General features: G+C 42.9%; 1 protein-coding gene across 4 annotated transcripts in view; it reads left to right on the top strand.

The window, feature by feature from the left end:
- The window catches only part of tub (TUB bipartite transcription factor), a 361,133-nt gene that overhangs the window by 197,066 nt on the left and 140,064 nt on the right, over window positions 1-24,003 (top strand). Inside the window, exon 1 of one of the 4 annotated variants that reach the window (XM_063061892.1) lies at window positions 11,405-11,650. The exons of 2 other annotated variants lie outside the window; for them this stretch is intronic. In XM_063061892.1, the coding sequence (XP_062917962.1) occupies window positions 11,568-11,650 (83 nt within the window). In that variant the 5' untranslated portion in view covers window positions 11,405-11,567. Of the gene's footprint in view, window positions 1-11,404; window positions 11,651-24,003 lie in introns of those variants that run through there. One more of the 4 variants, XM_063061895.1, reaches the window with a different exon arrangement.

The raw sequence follows: 24,003 nt of genomic DNA, 5'->3' as shown, positions 1-24,003 counted from the left end.
AGATGTTGCCCCAGAATTGTTAACTCTGTTTCTCTTCCCACAGATGCTATCTGACCTGCTGAGCAGCTCTGTCATTTTATGTTTTCATTTCAGATTTTCTGGATTTGCAGTTTAAAAAAAGAAATTCACTCCCTTTTTAAATTCCACATCATGACAATGTTATTCGCATGGCAGGAAAAGTAGGGAGAACAGATACAGAGGAAAACTGCTGGGAGAATGGGATTGTTCTGTGCCTCAATGGACTGCTCTGGGCTTATTCAGAGAGATTCTCTTTAGAAAACATGATGCCATTTTACTTAAGGCACTAAACTCAATAACAGCACTTCCTCTTCCATGACTTGAGTAACCATAAGGATTTAATCTGTTTCTATAGCAACCTACAAGAAATGTTTGCTGAGTTGGTTATCCTTATAACATTAGGATGGGTGCTTGCTCTTCGTGGAGTTTCATCACCTCATCCAACATTCCAGTATGCTCAGAGCCATCCTCACCTTGATTCCATGATAGAAGTGGAATAAACATTTTGGTGTAGTATGTACTTGAAAAGAGAGTTTTGGAACCTGACGGTTGGGTGGAATGGGGCAGGAGGAGACACCGTGCCTTCACAAAAGTGGGTTGCAATGATGTGATTGGTTTTTCGGTTGTTTCTTCTCCTTGTTGACCTCAGCTGTTATTTCAGAGCCTCACAGGACTAGCAAGTTCTAGACTGGAAACCACACTTCTGGCTTTTCCTACTTGCGAGTGAACTGTGTCTACATTTATGGCCTTGTGCAATATGCATCGCAGTGGTATAACACTCCAAGTCAGATGGGGTCTGATTTGCTGTCTGCACTTGTTTATTTCTGTTGTGATTCTCTTACTTGTCCAAACACCCTCATCAAATGACTTTTTCAGTCTTCAGTTAGTTCACCCGGAGTTGGGTATTTTAAGTGCAATGTACTCAAACATCAGTTTGACCCAGAGTAGACCATAGTAATGTACTTGACCTTTTTCTAGGATTAGGCATGGACTTAAAGATGTCGTTAGACCTGTAGGACTTGTATTAACATAAAATAGAATTTAAAACTCCATACCCACATCAAAACTGTTTTGGAACAGCATGGCACAATCTGGGAGTCTATCATTCTAGGTTCCTGCTTTCCTCAGGTTTTAAAGGAGCAAAAGATATACCAAAAGGCCAGGCTGTGTAGAAGTGACTGAAAACTGCTAAAAGAGGGTGTGCTGCAGCTGAGATGCTGAGATCTTCATCTGGAGGAAACCTGAAGTTACACTGCTGGAAGAACTCCCTCACAAGAGCCTTCAGGACGGGCAGGTTAGGCGATTCTGAGGGAAAGGTGTTGTGTTCAAAGATATAAAGACACAACTGTCTATGAAGAGCTTAGTCTTCCAGAGTCTTTAGGGACATTGTATCCTCCCTGGGCCTGGCCAAGGAACAATGCTTTGTAGCTTTAGGTTTTCAAAGTCAGTCATCACAAATGTAGCCTGTGGATTAATTATAGGCTACAATTTTATGTCTGGTCTACATTGTGGAAGTCAGGCTTATGGTGACTCTCAGAGTCCTAGCTGCTGGATCATTCCAGATCATGATGCACATTCATGCTGCAATCTCAATTTGCTCTCACCTCAGCATTAAAGAAGTTACCTAAGACTATAAAATATCAGAGCAGAATTAGGCCATTCGGCCCATCGAGTCTGCTCTACCATTTCACCTTGGCTGACCCATTTCCCTCTCAGCCCCAGTCTCCTGCCTTCTCCCCGTAACCCTTCGTGCCCTGACTAATAAAGAATCTATCAACCACTACTTTTAATGTACCCAAATAATTGCCCTCCACAGTCACCTGTGGTAGCAAATTTTGGAGATTCACCTCAGATTCACTACTCATGATGAAATCATATCACTTTTTTTGTCTACAGTTGGGGTGAATTGGTTAGGCTACCAGGAGATGTCAGTATTCATACAAATGCAGGCAGCAATCGATTGAACTTGTGTGCCACAAATAACATACAGTAAATCATCTCATCATTTCATCAACGGAAAGGGTCACTCCTTAAGTGTAGAATTAGTTGCTAATTATATATATATATATATATATATATTTCTTGAAGATTAATGCCTCACTTCCTGACAGATCGCATGACCTCTTCATCCCGATGGAGAAGGCAAAGCCAAAACATATTTAATAGGAGAATTGCCTAAGGTAATGGACGCAATCACCAATTATCAATTATCCAGCTGAGCACCAATAACAAAAAAGGAGGAGCCACACAAGTACCAGAATCATAATGGAAAATGCTGATGAAAATGGAGCTGGCACTCTGAACGCTGCTGTCAGTGCCAGGGTGTAAGATGAGAACAGGCCTGGATGTCAATGAGCTTCATGAGTGAGGAGCACATGAGAATGATGAAGATGATCGGGGAGTCCCAGCTGAATGGTGGTAATCTTAAGTCCCAACAGAGGCTTTCCACAACATCACTGAGCATCACTTTGCTTAAACAACTATGACATCAGCTCCATTTTGGAGATCTGAACATTGGTCTCTTAGCACTAGTGAAAATAGTCAGTCACGTAGTCACAACAGCTGAGAGTCAAACTCCGTTGTATTGTCATAAGTACAGGTACAGGTATGGACCTGTGCAATGACAAACTTACTTGCAGCAGCATCAAAGGCACCTAGTACAATACAAGCAACATTCACAAGAAGAACGTAAGTTAAACGCAAATAATGCATAATTTTTACAAGAATTAGAACAAAAATACAGTGCATTTTAGTGCAAAACGGTCATAATGCTGCTAAACCTTAGTGATAAGGGCTTTGCCTGTTAGTTCAAGAACAATGGCTGATGGGAAGGAACTCTTCTTAAACCCAGTGGTGTGGGATTTCAGGCTTCTGTACCTCCTGCTCCATGGTAGCAGTGGAAAGACAGTGTGGTCCGATAGTGGGATCTTTAATGGTTGATGTGGCCTCCTTGAGACTTCACTTCTTGTAGATGGCGGGGAGAGATGTGTCTATGATATATTGGGCAAAATCCACTACTCTCTGCAGCTTTTTATATTTGAATTGCTGTACAAACCCAACGACGCAATCAGTTAAGATACACTCAACAGTACGCCTGTAGAAGTTTGTTAGAGTATTCGGTGACAAGCTGAACTTATTTAACCTCTTGAGAAGGTAAAGGAATGGGCTCGCTTTCCTTATTATTGAGTCTATGTTCTGGGCCCAGGGCAGATCATCTGATACGTTAACATTAGGAGTTTAAAGACGCACAACACATTACGTTGACCATGGTGACATGTTGAGAAGCTCAGATTTCAAGCCAATGAAGTCCACCTTCATTCAGCAATGAGAAATCCCTCATGGAATTCCAAATGAGGTTTTCTTTAAGCTGCTACAGCACTTGATTGAACTTGTAGTAACAGGATGTGATCAACGCAGGTTCCCACACAAGCAGTCACTTCAGGAGTTGCTCTTTTACCTATTCCTCACAGTTGATAATTCCTGAAGAGTATGTGATGTTTCATCTCACCATGTATCCTCATTTATCTTTCTCTGACTCCTGTAGGGGTGGCTTGCTCAGAAGTGGCCATGGCAACTAGTGTAAGAGCACATCTAGAAGGGGAGAGAAATTGAGCACATAGTCAGTTTTGAATTTGGGGTCCTTTACAACCATTGCCAGAGCAACATAATAAAATGTTCCACTGTCATCAGTCTGCATTTTAAATGGGAAAGAATTCTTGCATTTTCCAATATCTAGCAGTAATCTGGATTTTGCTCAAACACATCCATGTGACATGCATGACACTAGCAGTCTTTCTAGGTGAGACATGACGAAGTCTTGAGTAATGATAGCAAATGCCTACACTAGTGTGGCTTAACTTTGCAACTTAGATACTGTTTGATATTTACTCTTAATGAGTATGACCAGTGCAGTGTCCTGAAAATTTCTAACAATGCAACATGAAATAATACAACATGAGAAGTCAGGAAGTTTGCCTCCAGAGTTACACCTTTCCCATTTTACTATTTTCAGTGAAGCTCCTGCCCGTGGTGAGCAGGCTTCAGACCAGTCCCTGGCTAATTGATGAAACTGTCTGCAACAGCTGGGGTTGGGGGATGGTTGAGCATACCCTCTGGGATGCTATCGGAAGTTCATGGTCTCTGATACATCCTCTCGAACAGGGTTACCAACCTAGGGTCCAAGGACCTCTTGGTTTATGGTAGGGATGCAGCGCATAAAAATTGGGAACCTCTGCTTTAAAGGGAGTTTTTGGAGGTGGACTCCTTATCGGCATCATTCCCTTCCTTGTCCACAGTTCCCTCCTGCTCCATGTCCTGATAATATGGTAAGGGGAAACAGGAAAATTCCACTGATTCCCTGCAGGAATGAACCAGAAGGTACTTCCATTTATAAGCTGCCCTCTTGCTGGTAATGCAGCACTGCAGAAAGTAATGAAGGTGTCTATTGTTAATCAATTCAAAGTGAGTATTCTAATCACAGTAAAGTACTGTTCATTAATATGCCTATATTAACTCAGTTTGTGAGGTGGCTCGAGCTCCATGAATTCCTTGCCCATGAGCTGGAAAATTACTGTTTCCAATCTGGTGAGGCAATGCCCTGGAGACTGTTGAGTGAGTGGCCTCCCAACTACATTTTGCTCAAATGGAAAAGATGAAAGTCATTGAACAAACTATTTCATTTTCATGCATGTGTAGCCTTGAGCAACACACATCAAAGTTGCTGGTGAACGCAGCAGGCCAGGCAGCATCTATAGGAAGAGGCGCAGTCGACGTTTCAGGCCGAGACCCTTCGTCAGGACTAACTGAAGGAAGAGTGAGTAAGGGATTTGAAAGCTGGAGGGGGAGGGGGAGATGCAAAATGATAGGAGAAGACAGGAGGGGGAGGGATGGAGTCAAGAGCTGGACAGGTGATAGGCAAAAGGGGATATGAGAGGATCATGGGACAGGAGGTCCGGGAAGAAAGACGGGGGGGGGGTGACCCAGAGGATGGGCAAGAGGTATATTCAGAGGGACAGAGGGAGAAAAAGGAGAGTGAGAGAAAGAATGTGTGTATAAAAATGAGTAACAGATGGGGTACGAGGGGGAGGTGGGACCTAGCGGAAGTTAGAGAAGTCAATGTTCATGCCATCAGGTTGGAGGCTACCCAGACGGAATATAAGGTGTTGTTCCTCCAACCTGAGTGTGGCTTCATCTTTACAGTAGAGGAGGCCGTGGATAGACATGTCAGAATGGGAATGGGATGTGGAATTAAAATGTGTGGCCACTGGGAGATCCTGCTTTCTCTGGCGGACAGAGCGGAGATGTTCAGCAAAGCGGTCTCCCAGTCTGCGTCGGGTCTCACCAATATATAAAAGGCCACATTGGGAGCACCGGACGCAGTATATCACCCCAGTCGACTCACAGGTGAAGTGATGCCTCACCTGGAAGGACTGTTTGGGGCCCTGAATGGTGGTAAGGGAGGAAGTGTAAGGGCATGTGTAGCACTTGTTCCGCTTACAAGGATAAGTGCCAGGAGGGAGATTAGTGGGGAGGGATGGGGGGGACGAATGGACAAGGGAGTTGCGTAGGGAGTGATCCCTGCGGAATGCAGAGAGAGAGGGGGAGGGAAAGATGTGCTTAGTGGTGGGATCCCGTTGGAGGTGGCAACCACTCCTCCCCCCCTCTCTCTGCATTCTGCAGGGATCGCTCCCTATGCCCTCCACCCCCCCCGCATTCCTCAGGGATTGCTCCCTATGCCCCCCTCCCCCCCCTGCATTCCACAGGGATCGCTCCCTATGCAACTCCCTTGTCCATTCGTCCCCCCATCCCTCCCCACTGATCTCCCTCCTGGCACTTATCCGTGTAAGCGGAACAAGTGCTACACATGCCCTTACACTTCCTCCCTTACCACCATTCAGGGCCCCAAACAGTCCTTCCAGGTGAGGCATCACTTCACCTGTGAGTCGACTGGGGTGATATACTGCGTCCGGTGCTCCCGATGTGGCCTTTTATATATTGGTGAGACCCGACGCAGACTGGGAGACCGCTTCGCTGAACATCTACGCTCTGTCCGCCAGAGAAAGCAGGATCTCCCAGTGGCCACACATTTTAATTCCACATCCCATTCCCATTCTGACATGTCTATCCACGGCCTCCTCTACTGTAAAGATGAAGCCACACTCAGGTTGGAGGAACAACACCTTATATTCCGTATGGGTAGCCTCCAACCTGATGGCATGAACATTGACTTCTCTAACTTCCGCTAGGCCCCACCTCCCCCTCGTACCCCATCTGTTACTCTTTTTTATGCACACATTCTTTCTCTCACTCTCCTTTTTCTCCCTCTGTCCCTCTGAATATACCTCTTGCCCATCCTCTGGGTCATCCCCCCCCCCCCCGTCTTTCTTCCCGGACCTCCTGTCCCATGATCCTCTCGTATCCCCTTCTGCCTATCACCTGTCCAGCTCTCGGCTCCATCCCTCCCCCTCCTGTCTTCTCCTATCATTTTGGATCTCCCCCTCCCCCTCCAGCTTTCAAATCCCTTACTCACTCTTCCTTCAGTTAGTCCTGACGAAGGGTCTCGGCCTGAAACGTCGACTGCGCCTCTTCCTATAGATGCTGCCTGGCCTGCTGCGTTCACCAGCAACTTTGATGTGTGTTGCTTGAATTTCCAGCATCTGCAGAATTCCTGTTGTTTGTGTAGCCTTGATCTCTGTTAGGGGTGGAAAGGGATAAAATTCCAGGAACAGTTGATATAAGAGAGCATGGGTGACTCTGTGTGTGTGTGTGTGTGTGTGTGTGTGTGTGTGTGTGTGTGTGCGCGCGCGCGCCTGTACACACATGAAAGGGAGAGAGAGAGAGAGAGAGAGACAACTATATTTTTGTGTGCCTCTCACTATAATGTATCATTTGAGGTCAAGGGACTTTTTGCATAGTTCCAATAGTTCTAAAATGTGTTGATCATCACACCTCGAGGAGACCACTCAAGCCAAGCTTTCTTAATGTTGACCCATTACAAAATTCTAACTTTATTTTATGATCTTTCCTAGTCCTCTGAACACAGAACATTCTTTCCGCCTTGTCACTTATGAGAATATCTCCCTATCTATGAATTTGAGCCTCATGCTGATTACAGCAATGTTTTTGTGTACTTGTGTATTAAGGTTCTATGTGCAACTCTAAAGACGAAGTTGAAGAACTAATTTATTTCCCTATTTAGTTTTTGTGGTTTATGGCACTGAGCTCTTTCTGCAACATCTTGTAATAATGTGAAACTTTCAACATAATCCTTTTACAGGAACATTAATAGACTAGACTGATACCAGTCTTTATAGTGTGATATTAAGTCAAATAGATAAAACTTGGATCAAATGGATAAGTTTTAAAGGGTACTGTATTCTGAAAAGGTGGAAGGAGAAGTAACAAGGGAGAAAGATTTGTGTAATGATTCTATTAGGTATCGTATATCTAAGCCACACCAATGATGTGAATAAAATCAACAAACATCCAGAGACAGGGATGGGCAGTGGTCTTAGAGGAGATTGCAGAGAAAGAATTGAGGCCATTGAGAGATCTGAACACCGGAAGAGTATTTTAATATACAAGGGGTGATTGATAAGTTCATGGTCTAAGGTAGAAGGAGTCAATTTTAGAAAACCTAGCACATTCATTTTTCAACATAGTCCCCTCCTACATGTACACACTTAGTCCAGCAGTCATGGAGCATACGGATCCCTTCTTTGTAGAAGTCAGCGTCTTGGACCTCCAGCAAGTGGTCCACAGCAGGGGTGATTGATAAGTTTGTGGCCTAAGGTAGAAGGAGATGAGTTATTAACTTAAAACTTTCTGCATAATCACTCAGAGAGTTGAACTGCGCGTACATCTAATGAGAGCTGTATAACTCATCTCCTTCTACTTTAGGCCACGAACTTATCAATTACCCCATGCTGTGGACTGCTTTCTAGAGGTCCAAGACGCCGACTTCTACAAAGAAGGGATCCGTATGCTCCATGACCGCTGGACTAAGTGTGTAAATGTAGGAGGGGACTATGTTGAAAATTAAATGTGCTAGGTTTTCTAAAATTGACAACGTCTACCTTAGACCACGAACTTATCAATCACCCCTGGTATAGAGCTCTTCGGCTTAGCACAGAGTGTAAATTCATTATGTTGTTCTTGCTCCTCTAATCCAGGCATTGATGTGTATGTACTCCCCATTCATGAAAAGTCACCTGCTGATTCTGTACCTGTCCAGCCAGTGCCCCACTGCTCTGGGAACTGGCACAAGTTCCTGCTGTCCGACAAAGTTTTCACAGTCATGGGTCAGTGTGCACTTGCTGTCTGTGAAGGCTGGGCCAGGGTGGGTGGTGCAGCTGCTCGGCACCGAGATACGGTGCTCAAGCAGTATCCTGCTGCCCAGTGTAAATGAGATTTCTGCGGACTGGTAGTGCCTCCCGCGTGTATTGACAGACCACCCGGGTCCGACAGTTTCCCGCGTCACCTTCTGTTGAAGCTGCTGTCTCCCTCTCTCTTTGTTTGGCTATGCGGATCTCCCCAGCCCGAAAGTTTCTCTGTGGAAATAAGTTAGAGAAATCTTAAATGCCAGGAGGATCTGTGCAGCTGGAAGGGGCAGGAACAGGACGCCGCAACGACAATCACAGCCAACAGGAGTAATGAAAGAGACCAGCAGACTGTCAAACCAAAGAGCAGTGCTGTCACTCCCCAGCAATGGGTATGATCCTGATCCCCCATATCTCAGCAGTCTGCATCACTCACCAGAGATTCACAGAGTTATACAGCTTGGCATCAGGCCCTGCAGCCCATCTTGTCTGTACTGACCAAAGTGACCATCGATGATCATCCCATTTGACCACGATCCCTCTATTCCTTTCCTCTTCACATACTTATTCAAATATCTTTTGAAGGCTGTAGATGTACTAATATCTACCACTTCCTCTGAACATTCCTTCAATACATTCCCCACCCTCTGGGTAAAAACTTTTCCCTCTTTATATCTTGCTTCTCTTTAAATCATTCCCCTCTCACCTTAAACCCATGCCACACATTCTTTCTCTCTCTCTCCTTTTTCGCCCTCTGTCCCTCTGACTATACCCCTTGCCCATCCTCTGGGTTTCCTCCCCCCTCCCCCTTTTCCTTCTCCCTGGACCTCCTGTCCCATGATTCTCTCATATCCCTTTTGCCAATCAACTGTCCAGCTCTTGGCTCCATTCCTCCCCCTCCTGTCTCCTCCTATCATTTCGGATCTCCCCCTTCCCCTCCCACTTTCAAATCTCTTACTAGCTCTTCCTTCAGTTAGTCCTGACGAAGGGTCTCGGCCCGAAACATCGACTGTACCTCTTCCTAGAGATGCTGCCTGGCCTGCTGCGTTCACCAGCAACTTTGATGTGTGTTCCTTCTAGATTTAAATTCCCTTACCAAGGGAAAAAAAGACTGACTAATCTATCCTTTCTATGTCATTCATAATTTCATGATAGATTCTAAGGTCACCCCTCAGCTTCCTTTGCTCCAGGAACAACAGGTTAAACCTCAAGCCCTCCAGTCCTGGCAACATTCCTGTGAATCTTTTATGAGCCCGTTCTACCTTAACTGCATTCTTCTTATAATATAGCAACTAGAACTGCGCTCAGTCTTTTAAATGCAACGTAACCAATTATCTGTACAGCTGTAGTGTGATGTCACAACTCCTATATCCTTCGGCCAATGAAGGTGAGGATACAATAGTTCTCTGTAATCTTTCAGTTCCACTTTGAGGAGTAGGACAGATTTGGTTTTAACATTTCATCTCAACAACTTTCAGTATTCAGTACGTAATTCACTGAGAGGCAGATTAGACTATTTTAACAGGTGCTGTAAATGGAAATCAAAAGGAAACTGCAGATGTTACAAATCCAATACAAAACAGAAAATGCTAGAAACATTTGGGTCACATGGTGGGAAGCGAAACAGAGACATTGGCCCTTGGAGGCAGTCTCTCAACACTGAGCCCGTCGTGTTAGCGGAGGACAGGGTTTCTGCCAGGTTCCCACCAGAGCAGCTGGGAGGAGAGGGGTGGTGGGGGAGGCATGGGAGGGAGAGGGGGTGGGTGTAATGGACAGAATGATGCTAAAATTTAAGTTATTCTCAATGGGGTAAATTTTCAAATTACGCACATTAATTGAACATGCACAAACTTTAAAGCTAATGCCTGATATTTATTTTCTTTATGCCCTTGTGTTTAGTATGATTAGTATTACATTGTCTATTGCAAGTTGCTGCACTATCTGATAAATAGAGGGGAATTCATGGGCTTGAGAATCTTTTACTATTCTTTCATACCCTTGTAGCATCAATGTAGCGCATTTGTCACACTGGCTCCAGAAATAGTTGTTTAATATCTGTGGCAATCCTTCATCCTCTGCGCTAAGAACTCTACCCACCTTGACCCACACTCCATTAAGCTAAGTTGTCTCTTTATCCATATCTTTATAGTTTAAAGTGCTCATGAAAGCCCTGACTGTTATCTTTCTATATTAGTTGTTTACCTTTTCAGATATTTTCCTGGGTCTTCTATTTCTTCATGAATGACTAAATATATTTCCTATTTTTTGTGATTTTGTTTTGACGCATTGTTAGCTCTTGTTTTAAACTTTACATTTATTTTACGTTGTACATCTTCAAACTTGTAAATATGGATGCAATTATTTATCTGGCTATTGTTCAATGAATAAATTAGAATCAATTGCTCAAAAGTAGTGCAGGTGTATATCCAATGTCTTAAGATCTTCAGAGAATATTTGCTTTCATTTTATCTGAAGAATCATTTTATAATATGCTTGCCACCTCTATTCTAAATACCTGAAATTTGTAACACAAATATCCTTTAAGGATTTTCCTCAATTAGTTGCAGTTGGTGTTAAAGCTGCAGCATCTAATTATTTTGGTGTGGGAGTGCTTACAGTGATAAATTAAACAATAAATATGAATGAGAAATTACTTGGGAAGATACACGGCCACTTTGTTACAGATTAGTCCTGCCCATAAATATAAAACATCCTTGGAGATCAAAGCATATTCATCAATACTATATGTAGCAACACCCTCTCCTGCCTCAGTTTCCATGTGAATGAATGACTCATTTGAAATTAATTCATAATTTGATGTAACAAAGGAATATTTTTGTTTTTTTTTGCTTGATGAAATAGGCTTTATCTAAAAAGGTTTTAAGACATCAAAGCTGCCTGGATTTGAATAAGGGTACAATGAATCCTGCAGCTACCTGTTTTGTTACTTGCTGTGTTATTTGAGCAGTTGCTCGTGCTGATGGTTTGCTGGGAAGAGAGAAGAGAGGAGAGAGAGAGAGAGAGAAAGAGAGAGAGAAGAGGCAGAGTGTGTGTGCTTATACGCGAGCGAGGAATCGCTGCTGTAGGTGTGGTTTAATGATTCTTGCTGATTATTTGCCTGTGTCTCAGTACCTGGTGTTGGCTGTTAAGTTAAAGATTTTGGGTACTGCTGGATAATGCTTGAATTGTGGCAGATGTCCTTCAGGAGTCTGATCTTGGGATCACTACTTCATGCTCCAGGCCTTTGTGCTAAAAATCAGACAGTTGATGTTAAATATGAGTTCTAAGCATCTCTCTGACTGGATCCCTTACAGGTACTTCTTATCTATCATATTTTTATGTTGTCTAGAATAGATGCTTGTTAATATTAAACAGTGATTTGGGCTTCATCTCAATTTTCATTTAAGAGTGCATCTTCTATCTTGCACTTTAAGCAATGCAAAACAACAGCTTGAGCTTTGTGCTGCTTTGTACTCTGTTAAACAAAGATCTTTACCTTTTCTTTTTCAGCTTGCACTGTGCCTGCAGCGTGAGCTAAAAAATGCCTTCTGCAGCTTTAACTTGGCTGCTTTATCCAGGGATGATATATTCTCGCTTTGCAAATGTGCTTGATTTTGAAGGTGCCATCAATTTTTGAAATAAAAATATTTTATTTGAGGGAGATTTGAGAAAAATCTAAGGAGCCATGTGTCGTTGTCATCACTATGATGTCATGAGCAAGCGACTATATAATGAATTTAGATATAGTTTTCTGTTTGTCTTTTGCAAGTCCTTTGCGTGATTTAATTAAGTTATTCAATAGTTCGAAGTAGTAAGAGCAGCTTTTTTGCTGATTCTGATTGTACAGTTTAGTAAAAGACTTGGCTTAGTGGATGTTTGCATATTTTTAAATAAAAGTGTGGCTCCCAAGGGAATATACTCCAAAAAAGTTCTATTTTTAAACACAGTATCAATATACTTTAGACTTTTGTTTCATTGATTACAATAAGATTTTTTGTAAACTTTTAAAGCATCCTTTTCAAAATATAATTTGCACTTCTAAAAGTATGGATAGTTTCAGTCATTACACCTTTTTACAGATGAAGGTGTATTCAAGTTGCATTGTTTTGATGTGTAATTTTCAAGGAACAGGGTATCATATCTGATGTGAAATCTTTGCTGCCTTTAAGAAAGAGCTTGTGCTGTGCTAAATTTCATCAAACATAATCCAGGAGGAGACATTTAATTTATTCTGTTCCTCCCCCCATATGTGTACAACAATTATGATGTGTGATGTGTGACTGTGTAAGTTAGTATTGCATCTGAACTGCTACCATGGAGAGAATCCAATTGCCATGGCAGCACTGCTGCTGCTGTCATTGGCTCTTGCTTGCCGAAAGCTGGCTCCTTTCTGCTTATTCTCCATTTGTATGAATCACATGAGCAAAGCTCCCAATATTTAAATGTGTGTGTTGTGGGGGTGAGGTGTTGAGAGAGGGAGAGAGAGAGAGAGAGAGAGAGAGAAGGGGAGATGTGAAAATGAATGAGTATATCCCTCTGATTGTTTTTATCATTGATTTATGCTGATTTAGGGAGTAATGCTACTCAGCATTACACTCATCTATATAAACAGACTGTTCCTCAAAAGGCTGTTAACAGATTGAGCTGCCTGCCTAAATTTAGCCTATTACCCATCTACTGACCTGTGGTATCTTGAATTATTTGAACATTTGTATTAAAGGATTTATGTTGTTTATCCCTTCCTCCCTTTCAGACATCCCTGTAAGTTGATTTAGACCATTTCCTTTTATAGAGAGTGATTAATTCACGGCTCACTCATCTACTTTTGGTATGTAGGCTTCATTCATTGTTACCAAAATAGAAATAAAACCCATCTTACTTAGGCAAGATACTGAGTAAAAACTACATTGAATTTACAAGTCTCTGTTCTGTACATTCAGTACTCGATGAGTTAGCCAATTAAATTTATTTGATTCCTTCTGTATTGAATTCCCATTTCAGATTATACATTATCTGGGGCCAATTAAATAAAATGCCTCAAAATTCTGGCAAACAAAATGTTATACTGAACATACAAAGATTAATTTATAGCATATACTCATCTGGAATCAGAAGGCTTTTTCCAAAGGTTACATGGGAACAAGAGTCATTTGATGTGCCTTTTTCAGTAAACATTGTGATTAAGCTGAAGATGTTTCTAAGTAAGGCCGATTGCACAAAGTTGCTGCTTCTAGTTTCTCATACCCTTGACTTTACCACATTCAGGTCCATAAGGCCCAGGTGGACCCAGAACTAAGCAAGACCCTGACAAGACTCAAGTGAAAGGACCTTGAATGACATGATGGACCAGAATAAATCCTACTCAAAGAACAGCTGGAATTAATTCACAGATAGTATTTGATAAAATATTGGCAAATTAGTTTTTAAAATGAAAATCAAATAAAATCATCTAAGATCAACACACACAAAATGCTGGAGGAACTCAGCAGGTCAGGCAGCATCTAGGAAATGAATAAATGGCGATGGTTTGAGCCGAAACCCTTCATCAGGACTGGAAGTGAGGGGGAAGGGAAAGATGCCAGAACTAAGAAAGTTTTTCTTTAAATAGTTAATAAAAGTAAATCTAAAACAGACAGCCAAAGAAAAATACAATTTAACTTATTCTTACCTCTCTGCTCCAGAACCATTACTCTATTCAAATGAACACGTTCACAGATTCTGTGCATGGACTAATCTGGAGCACAAATCAAAAGCAGATTCTTCATTGTCAGTGTTAGGGAATTCTTGCAAGTCCTGTTCTACCTTTGATACTTATAGCATCAGGTCATCTGGAATTGGCACCCCAAGCAAATGGTCCCCTGTAACAACTGTGGCAAAGTCACCTGCCTTTCACTCAAGCTGATTTGGTGCCTTCCTCCTTTTGCCTCTCAGAAGATCTGCTAGTTCTTACTGGTCCCACATGTAACACTCACTTGATTCAGCAGCAAAGAAGATCATGTTGCCATTACCATTGTCACTAGCTTTTAACTTTATATATTTAGTTGGAGATACTGCACAGAACAGTCTCTTTTGGCTCAATGTGCCCAGCAACCCCACCTATTTAACCCTAACTTAATCACACGACAATTTACAATGACCAATTAATCCCTAATAACCAGTACATCTTTGGACTGTGGGAGGAAACTGGGGAAGCTGGAGGAAACCAACACAGTCAGAACGTACAACTTCTATGGACGGCACTGGAATTGGACTGAAAGAAGTCCAGAACGCCCCAAGCTGTAATAGTGTTGCACTAACTGATAACTGCACTGTGATGGAGCCATACGGAGACTGGAACTGTAGATGTACAGGTCGACCTTCACTAATCCGACTACCTGTAATCCGGTTCCTTCGATAATCCGGCACTGATTACGCTTAATGTGATCCTTCTGTAATTCAGCATTTTCACTAATCCGGCACTCCTCGGGTCCCAATGGTGCCGGATTAGTGAAGGTCGATCTGTATTCGTTTTTTATTCTGCACGACAAGCAAGCACCCTGGAAGAAACTCTCATTAGGAAAATCTCTTTGAACTCATAAATTGAAGTTTTGTACCCTTAAACTGAAAGATAATAGAAAGTAATTAAATACAACTTCAATGGTGATGATTATAGTTTACTAATGTTCTAGGTATTGACATGTGGCTCTTTACAATTACATATCTACAATGGAAGCACATCTTAACAGACAAACACACCTCTATAAATTGTGAATTCAGACACCCAAAGCAGTCATCTTTTATCACAGCTTTGAGAGATGGCTCTTTACAAGTATGTATTCATGCAACGATTCTGCTCTTAGATTGAAGACTGGTTTTTGTTTGGGTTAACTGGTTACCCTATAGGCTACCCTATCCCATAACTCCTGAAAGATGTCCCATTTGTAGTAATCCCAAACTGTACTCTGAACAAACTCTTTGAGAATTTTTGGCACTGGTGGCTGTTCTGCAAGTTGCTTCAGATGTGTGTTTCAGGAGAGCAAATGGAATTGCCTGAATTATGTCATTTATTGACCCATGATCATGCAAAATCCAAAGCCAAAAGATCTGAAAGTTGTAACTTTTAGCTGGAGTCCTTCGTTTGACCACTCATTTGCCAGCTGTTCCTTCTGGTCACTGGTTACACTCCTGAAAATGTCTCAAGACTCTGCATTATCATATTATTTTCAACTTCTTTACAATGACCTTCCTTGTAACCAGTGGCACAGTAGACTTACTAACACTGTGTCAATCTCAAGCTCTCCTGCTAACAACAATACCATTACCTCCTGCTGTCGGCCATAACTGGTAAATTTCACCTCCTTTGCTGCCAATTTCTATCTTGTTTTCACCTTTATGTGACCCAGTCAAGTCAAGTCACTTTTTATTGTCATTTCGACCATAACTGCTGGTACAGTTACACAGTAAACACGAGACAACGTTTTTCAGGACCATGGTGCTACGTGAACAATACAAAAACTACGCTGAAATACGTAAGACAACACAAAACTACACTAGACTGCAGACCTACCGAGGACTGCATAAAGAGCACAAAACAGTGCAGGCATTACAATAAATAATAAACAAGACAATAGGCACAGTAGAGGGCAGTAGGTTGGTGTCAGTCCAGGCTCTGGGTATTGAGGAGTCTGTTGGCTTGGGGAAGAAACTGTTACATAGTCTGGTAGTGAGAGCCCGAATACTTCGGTGACTTTTTCCAGATGGCAGGAGGGAGAAGAGTTTGTATGAGGGGTGTGTGGGGTCCTTCACAATACTGTTAGCTTTACGGATGCAGCGTGTGGTATAAATGTCTAATGGCAGGAAGAGAGACCCCGATGATCTTCTCAGCTGACCTCACTATCCGCTGCAGGGTCTTGCGATCCGAGATGGTGCAATTTCCAAACCAGGCAGTGATGCAGCTGCTCAGGATGCTCTCAATACAACCTCTGTAGAATGTGGTGAGGATGGAGGATGGGGGGTGGGAGATGGACTTTTCTCAGCCTTCGCAGAAAGTAGAGACATTGTTGGGCTTTCTTTGCTATGGAGCTGGTGTTGAGGGACCAGGTAAGATTCTCCGCCAGGTGAACACCAAGAAATTTGGTGCTCTTTCACAATCTCTACGGAGGAGTTGTCGGTGTTCAGCGGAGAGTGGTCGTTCCGTGTCCTCCTGAAGTCAACAACCATCTCTTTTGTTTTGTTTACATTCAGAGACAGGTTGTTGACTCTGCACCAGTCCGTTAGCCGCTGCACCTCCTCTCTGTATGCTGACTCATCGTTCTTGCTGAAGAGACCCACCATGGTCGTGTCATCGGCGAACTTGATGATGTAGTTCGAGCTGTGTATTGGAGCACAGTCGTGGGTCAGCAGAGTGAACAGCAGTGGACTGAGCACACAGCCCTGGGGAGCCCCCGTGCTCAGTGTGATGGTGTTGGAGATGCTGCTTCCAGTCCGGACTAACTGAGGTCTCTCAGTCAGGAAGTCTAGGATCCAGTTACAGAGGGAGCTGTTCAGGCCCAGTAGGCTCAGCTTTCCAATCAGTTTCTGAGGAATGATTGTGTTGAATGCTGAACTGAAGTCTATGAATGGCATTCGAACGTACGTGCCTTTTTCGTCCAGGTGGGAGGGTGATGGCAATGGCGTTGTCTGTTGAACAGTTGGGACAGTACACAAACTGCAGTGGGTCCAGTGAGGGGGGGCAACGGGGTCTTGATGTGCCTCATGATGAGCCTCTCAAAACATTTCAGCATGACGGATGTGAGTGCAACAGGGCAGTAGTCATTAAGGCAGGACACTGAAGACTTCTTCGGCACGGGGACAATGGTGGCAGCCTTGAAGCACGTAGGAACGATGGTGCTGCTCAGGGAGATATTGAAGATGTCAGTGAGAATCTCAGCTAGCTGGAGTGCACATCCTCTAAGCACTCTGCCAGGAATATTGTCTGGTCCAGCAGCCTTCCGTGGGTTGACCCTGCACAGGGTTCTCCTCACATCGGCCATGGTAAGACACAGCACCTGGTCATTTCGAGGAGGGGTGGTCCTCGCCGCCATGTCATTTTCCGCCTCAAAATGAGCGTAGAAGTTATTCAACGCATCTGGGAGGGAGGCATCACCAGCACAGGCAGGTGGTGTTGTCTTGTAGTTGGTGACGTCCTGAATGCCCTTCCACATGCACCGCGTGTCGCCGCTGTCCTGGATTCGCTGGGCGTGTACACGCTTTGCCTCTCTGATGGCCCGGGACAGTTTGGCCCTCGCTGTTGTTAGGGCTGCCTTGTCGCCTGCTCTGAAGGCTGAGTCACGGGTCCTCAGCAGCGCACGTACCAGTCCTGACTCTACCCTTCCCCACCTCAGAGATTCATTGGCATCCAGTATTGATAACACTTCTTCAGCTCCTACACCTCCCTTCATCACACTTCCTCCCATCTGCTCCCTGTTGAACATAGAACAGAGCAGAACAGGGACAAGACCTTCAGTCTACAATGTTGTGCAGAACTAAGTAAATTAGTAATCAAATTTCCCCCCAAAAAGTAGTTCCTTCTGCCTACAGTATCCATATCCTTCCATTTCCTGCACATCCATGTTCCTACCTAACAGCATCTTCAATGCTCCTATTGTATTTGCTCCCATCCCCTCCACAGGCAGTGCATTGCAGGCACCCACCATTCTCAGTGTGAAAACATGCCCCACACATCTCCTTTGAACTTGGAACCTCTCACATTAAATGTATGCCCTCTGGTAGTAGGTGTTTCAACCATGGCAAGCAGATGCTGAATGTCTACTGTATGCTTCTTATAATCATATATACCTCTATTAGATCTCCTCTCATCCTCTGCTGCTTGAGAGAAAACAACCAAAGTTTGTTCACCCTCCCCTTTTATCACAAATCCTCTAATCCAGGCAGCATCCTTGTAAACCTCTTCTGCACTGTCTCCAAAGCCTCCACATCCTCTCTATAATAGGGTGACCAGATCTATATGCAATACTCCAGATGAGACATAACAAGAGTTTAATAAAGCTCCAAGATAACTTCCTGACATTTGAACTCAATTCTTTGACCAATAAAGGCAAGTAGGCCACGTACTTTCTTTACCACCCTATCAACCTGTGTAGACACTTTCGGGGAGCTATGAACTTGGACCCAAGATCCCTCTGCTCATCAACACTGGTGAGGGTCTTGCCCTTAACAGTGTACTGTCTCTTTACAATTGATCTCCCAAGGTGCAACATTTCACATCTGGCCAGGTTAAATTCTATTTGCCATTTTTCTACATATCTGCAACTAATCTATATCCTGTTGTATCCTTTGGCAGTCTTCTGCGCTATTCACAACACCAGGAAAGAACTTTAATCCATTGTCTCAGTTCTATTAATTACAAGTGACTTCCACAACTTTTCTTCCTTCTCCCTTGGCCTTAGTTTCCCTTCATTGTAGTTCGCAGGTCTCTCAGCTAAGTCTTTCCCACGCTTTCATCCCCTCCCACAACGAGCATAAGGTTTGCATTGCCCTCACCTCCCACCATTCCAGCCTCCAAATTCAACAGATTATCTGCCATAATCTCTGTCACTTCCAACATGATGCCATGAGCCTTCCTTTTAATATTCCAAGGATCTAGTCAATAATAGTCACTTCTCTACTCATGGCAGCTTCCAACTGAATCATAGGAGATGCATTTCCTATCTGTTGTTCACTGCATCGTTTCTACTTACACTGCCTTTGGAGCTCAAGATGCGGTCTCCCCTAAACTGAGAAAACCAACAGAAAGTGGATGATTATTTGCAGAACACCTCTATTTAGTCCACAAGGGTTACTCTTTTTTTCAGTTGTCTAACACTTTCATTCCATTCAACTCCCACTCTGAAATATTGCCTTCACTTTCCTATGTGAATACAATAAAGCTCAAGCAACAGCATTTTATCTTCTGACTTGTCACATCATTGCTGTCAGGGCTTGACAAATTCAAAGCTTCCAGATTGTCAACACATTCAGAGTTTTGTTTCCTTTCTTCTGATATCTCAGATTCATCTTCTCCTATTTCCGGTACATCCCCTTTAGGTCTACCTTTTCAATTCACTAGTCTTTCTTCCTGTAAATATGACTGTTTTTATCTGACACTACACCACTTTTGAGATTCAGTCTCTCCTCCCCTAACTTCTATGGTTGTATGTCTTTCTATTGGTTCTTTCTACCCTACTTTTCTTTCTCTGCAACTTTTTAATCTCTAACTTTTCAAAAGTTTTAATGAAAGGTCACTGCCATGAAACATTAACTCTGTTTGTCTCTCAAATCCGCCTGATTAGTGAATATTTCCAGTATTTTCAATTGTTTTAAATCTCCTGAAGGTCTGTAAAAGGTGTAATTAATTTGATCTGGGAGCATGTCAGGTCAGGCATCTAATTAGATTCTTCTTAAACCAAGCAAAAAGATTGCAGGAACTCTATTTGTGCAGAATGTAATTTGCACTGGTGAGTTGTATTAGACAAGAGGGACCAGCAGAATCTAATGGAAAATCTTGGCCATATATATTAAGTTTCAAAAGGTGGTGCGTGCAACAGGAGTTTCCATTATTTGTGATATAATTGTACCTGGAACCAGTAACAAGAAAAAAGTACGTGCAACATTAAGACATTAACACTGAGACATCTATTGTTCTAGAAATGGAAATTTCCATTGAAATGGAAATAATCACCATAACAGTTAAATGGAAGAAAGTGCATAATGACATAAAAGGGTTTGATTCCATTGTTTATTCATTGAGACTTTAACTCACTGTCTTTTAACACAACCATTATCACTGAAAATATCCGATTTTGAGATAGTGCAAAAATCGGGGCAACCATCGAAACCAAAGCACCTTTTCAACATTAATAGATTTATATTCAAGCTGGCCATTGTGTAGACATGTGCAAAGGAGACATGAAATAAAGAGAAAATGCTAAACATACAGAATTCAGAATCAGAATCAGATTTAATATGTCGTGAAATCTGTTAACTTTGTGGCAGCAGTACAATGCAATACATAATATATGGTAGATAAATGCATGGCTGAGAAGCTGGTGTAGGAGGCAGGGCTTCAAGTTCTTGGATCATTGGGATCTCTTCTGGTGGAGGTATGACCTGTACAAAAGAGAAGGGTTACAACGGAACCAGAGGGGGACCAATATTCTCACGGGCAGGTTTGTCAGAGCTGTTGGGGAGGGTTTAAACTAATTTGGCAGAGGGGTGAGAACTAGAATGAAGGGAGTCAGGATAGGACGGATGGCGAAAAAGCAAAGATAGTGTACAGTCAGACTGTTAGGAAAGGCAAGCAGATGATAGGACAAAGTTGTAGCCAGCAGGGTGAGTATCAGTGCATTAGGGATGCAAAATCAAAAAGGCTAGCAAGTACAGTACTAAAAGTGTTATATCTCAATGGACAGAGTGTAAGAAATAAGGTTGGATGATCTTGTTGCACTATTACAGATTATCAGGTATGACGTTGTGGCCATCACTGAATCAGGGCTGAAGGATGGTTGTAGTTGGGAGCTGAATGTCCAAGGTTACACGTTGTATCAGTGGGATAGGAAAGGTAGGCAGAGGGGGTGGTGCAGCTCTACCGGTAAAGAATGGCATCAAATCAGTGAAAAGATGTGACATAGGATCAGTATATGTTGAATCCCTGTGGGTTGCGTTAAGAAACTTCAAGGGTAATAGGACCCTGATGGCAGTGATATACAGGCCTCCCAACAGTAGCTAGGAGGTGGACTACAGATTAGAACGGGAAATAGAAAACATGTCAAAAGGGCAACGTTATGATAGTCAGGGGAGATTTTAACATGCAGATAGACTGGGAAAATCAGGTTGGTAATTGATCTCAAGAGAGTGAGTTTGTTCAATGCATGCGAGATGGCTTTTTAGAGCAGTTTGTCATTGAGCCTTCTAAGGGATCAGCTATACTGGATTGGGTGTTATGTAATGAACTGGAGGAGATTAGGGAGTTTAAGGTTAAAGAGTCCTTAGGAGCCTGTGATCACAATATGATTGAGTTCAACTTGAAATTTGATAGGGAGAAAGTAAAGTTTGGCCTAGTGGTATTTCAGTGGAGTAAAGGAAATTACAGAGGTATGAGAGGGGAGTTGGTCAAAGTAAATTGGAAGGAGCTGCTGGCAGGGATGACAGCAGAGTAGCAATAGTGTGAGTTTCTGGGAAAATGAAGAAGGTGCAGGACAGATGTATTCCAAAAATGAAGAAATACTCAAATGGCAAAATAGTACACTGTGGCTGACAAGGGAAGTCACACCTAATGTAAAACCAAGAGAGAGGGCATACAACAAAACAAAAATTAGCAGGAAAATAGAGGATTGGGAAGCTTTTAAAAACCTACAGTGAGCAACTAAAAGAATCATTAGAAGGAAAAAGATGAAATATGAAAGCAAGGTAGCAAACAATATCAAAGTGGACAGTAAAAGCTTTTTCAAGTATGTAAAAAATAAAAGAGAGTTGAGAGCAGATATAGGACTACGAGAAAATGAGGCTGGAGAAATAATAACAGGGGACGTGGAGATGACAGAGTATTTTGCATCAGTCTTCACAGTGGAAGACGCTAGCAGTGTGCCAGATGTTGTAGTGTGTGAAGGAAGAGAAGTGGGTGCAGTTACTACTACAAGGGAGAAGGAGCTCAATAAGCTGTAAGACCTAGGGGTACATAAGTCACCCAGGCCAGATGAACCACACCCTAGGGTTCTGAAGTAGGTAGCATTAGAGATTGTGGAGACATTAGTAATAATCTTTCAAAAATCATTGGACTCTGGCATGGTGCCAGCGGACTGGAAAATTGCAAATATCACGCCACTCTTTAAGAAAGGAGGAAGGCAGCAGAAAGGAAGTTATAAACAAGAGAAAATCTGCAGATGCTGGAAACAAAAACAACACACACAGAATACTGGAGGAACTCAGCAGGCCAGGCAGCATCTCTGGAAAAAAGTTTGCGAAAAAGAAAAGCTTACGAAAGGTTCAAGAAGCTAGGTACTGATAGAGTTCTTGAAAATTACGAAGTTGTCAGGAAGGAGCTTTAGAATGAACCTTTTTGAGGCACTGCTCCTTGGAGATGTCCGGAATCCTGCAGAGGCTCGAGCCCATGATGTTGCTGACGAATCTTACAACTCTCTGCAATTTACTTCAATCCTGTGCAGTAGCTCCTCCCCCATACCCGACAGTGATGCAGCCAGTCAGAATGCTCTCCACAGTACATCTGCAGAAATTTGTGAGTGTTTTTGGTGACATACCAAATCTCTTCAAACTCCTAATGAAATATAGTTGCTGCCTTGCCTTCCTTATAGCTGCATCGATATGTTGGGTTCAGGTTAGGTCCTCATAGTTGCTGACACACAGGAACTTGAAATTGTTCACTCTTTCCACTTCTGATCCTTCTATGAGGACTGGTATGTGTTCTCTTGTCTCACCCTTGCTGAAGTCCACAATCAGTTCTTTGGTCTGAATGATGTTGAGTGCAAGGTTATTGCTGTGAGACCACACAACTAGTTGGTATATCTCTCTCCTCCACGCCCACTCATCACCATCTGAGATTCTGCCAACAATGGTTGTATTGTCAGCAAATTTATAGATGGCATTTGTGCTGTGCCCAGCCACACAGTCATGGGTGTAGTGACAGTAGAGCAGTGGGCTAAGCATACATCCCTATGGTGTGCCAATGTTGATTGTCAGCAAAGTGGAGATGTTACTTCCAAACCACACTGACTGTGGTCTTCCAGTCAAGGGTGAGTTGCAGAAGAAGGTACAGAGGCTTAGGTTCTGGAGCTTTTCAATCAGAACTGTAGGAATGATGGTGTTAAACACTGAGCTGCAGTCAATGAACAACATCCTGACAGAGGTATTTATATTGTCCAGGCGATCTAAGGACACTTGGAGAGCCAATGAGATCGCATCTGCCACAGGCCTATTGTGGCAATAGGCAAATTGCAGCGGGTCCAGGTCCTTGCTGAGGCAGGAGTTGACTCTAGGCATAACCAGCCTGTCAAAGCTCTTCATCACTGTGGATGTGAGTGCTACTGGACGATAGTTGTTGAGGCAGCTCCCACTCTCCTTCTTGGGCACTGATTTGATTGTTGCCCTTTTGAAGCAGGTGGGAACTTCCAACTGTAGCAATGAGAGATTGAAAAATGTATTTGAGGACCCCAGTGAGTTGGTTGGCACAGGTTTACAGAGCCGTGCCAGGTACTATATCGGGCATGTCGCCTTGTGAGGGTTCACCCTCTTGAAAATCAGCCTAACGTTGGCCCCTGAGACAGGGATCACAGGGTCACCGGGTGCTGCAGTGATCCTTATAGCTGTGGTTCTATTCTCCCTTTCAAAACAAGCATAAAAGGCTCTGTCGAGGAAAATGGGAGCTGATTAATCTTTCAAACTGCATTTATGAGAACACAACAAGTTCTCTGATACAATCTATCCAGCGTCTTCTCTTAATAACTAGCAGCTCCAAATGTGCAGTGTAAGTAATTTCAATATTATATGAAGAAATATAAAATTAATCTTGTACTCATACACCATACATGGAAGGTGTGCAGGTCTTCCACACCAGGAGAAACATAAGCTTGGTCATCTTAACACTGTAGAAGTATGAGGGGAAAAGCAGGAAATTACCCGTACCTTGTGGAGGATC

Source organism: Mobula hypostoma, chromosome 11 (genome assembly GCF_963921235.1).
Source record: "Mobula hypostoma chromosome 11, sMobHyp1.1, whole genome shotgun sequence".
In the NCBI taxonomy this organism is placed as follows: domain Eukaryota; kingdom Metazoa; phylum Chordata; class Chondrichthyes; order Myliobatiformes; family Myliobatidae; genus Mobula; species Mobula hypostoma.
Note: the sequence above shows the minus strand (reverse complement) of the source record. Positions and strands in the feature narration are given on the sequence as shown.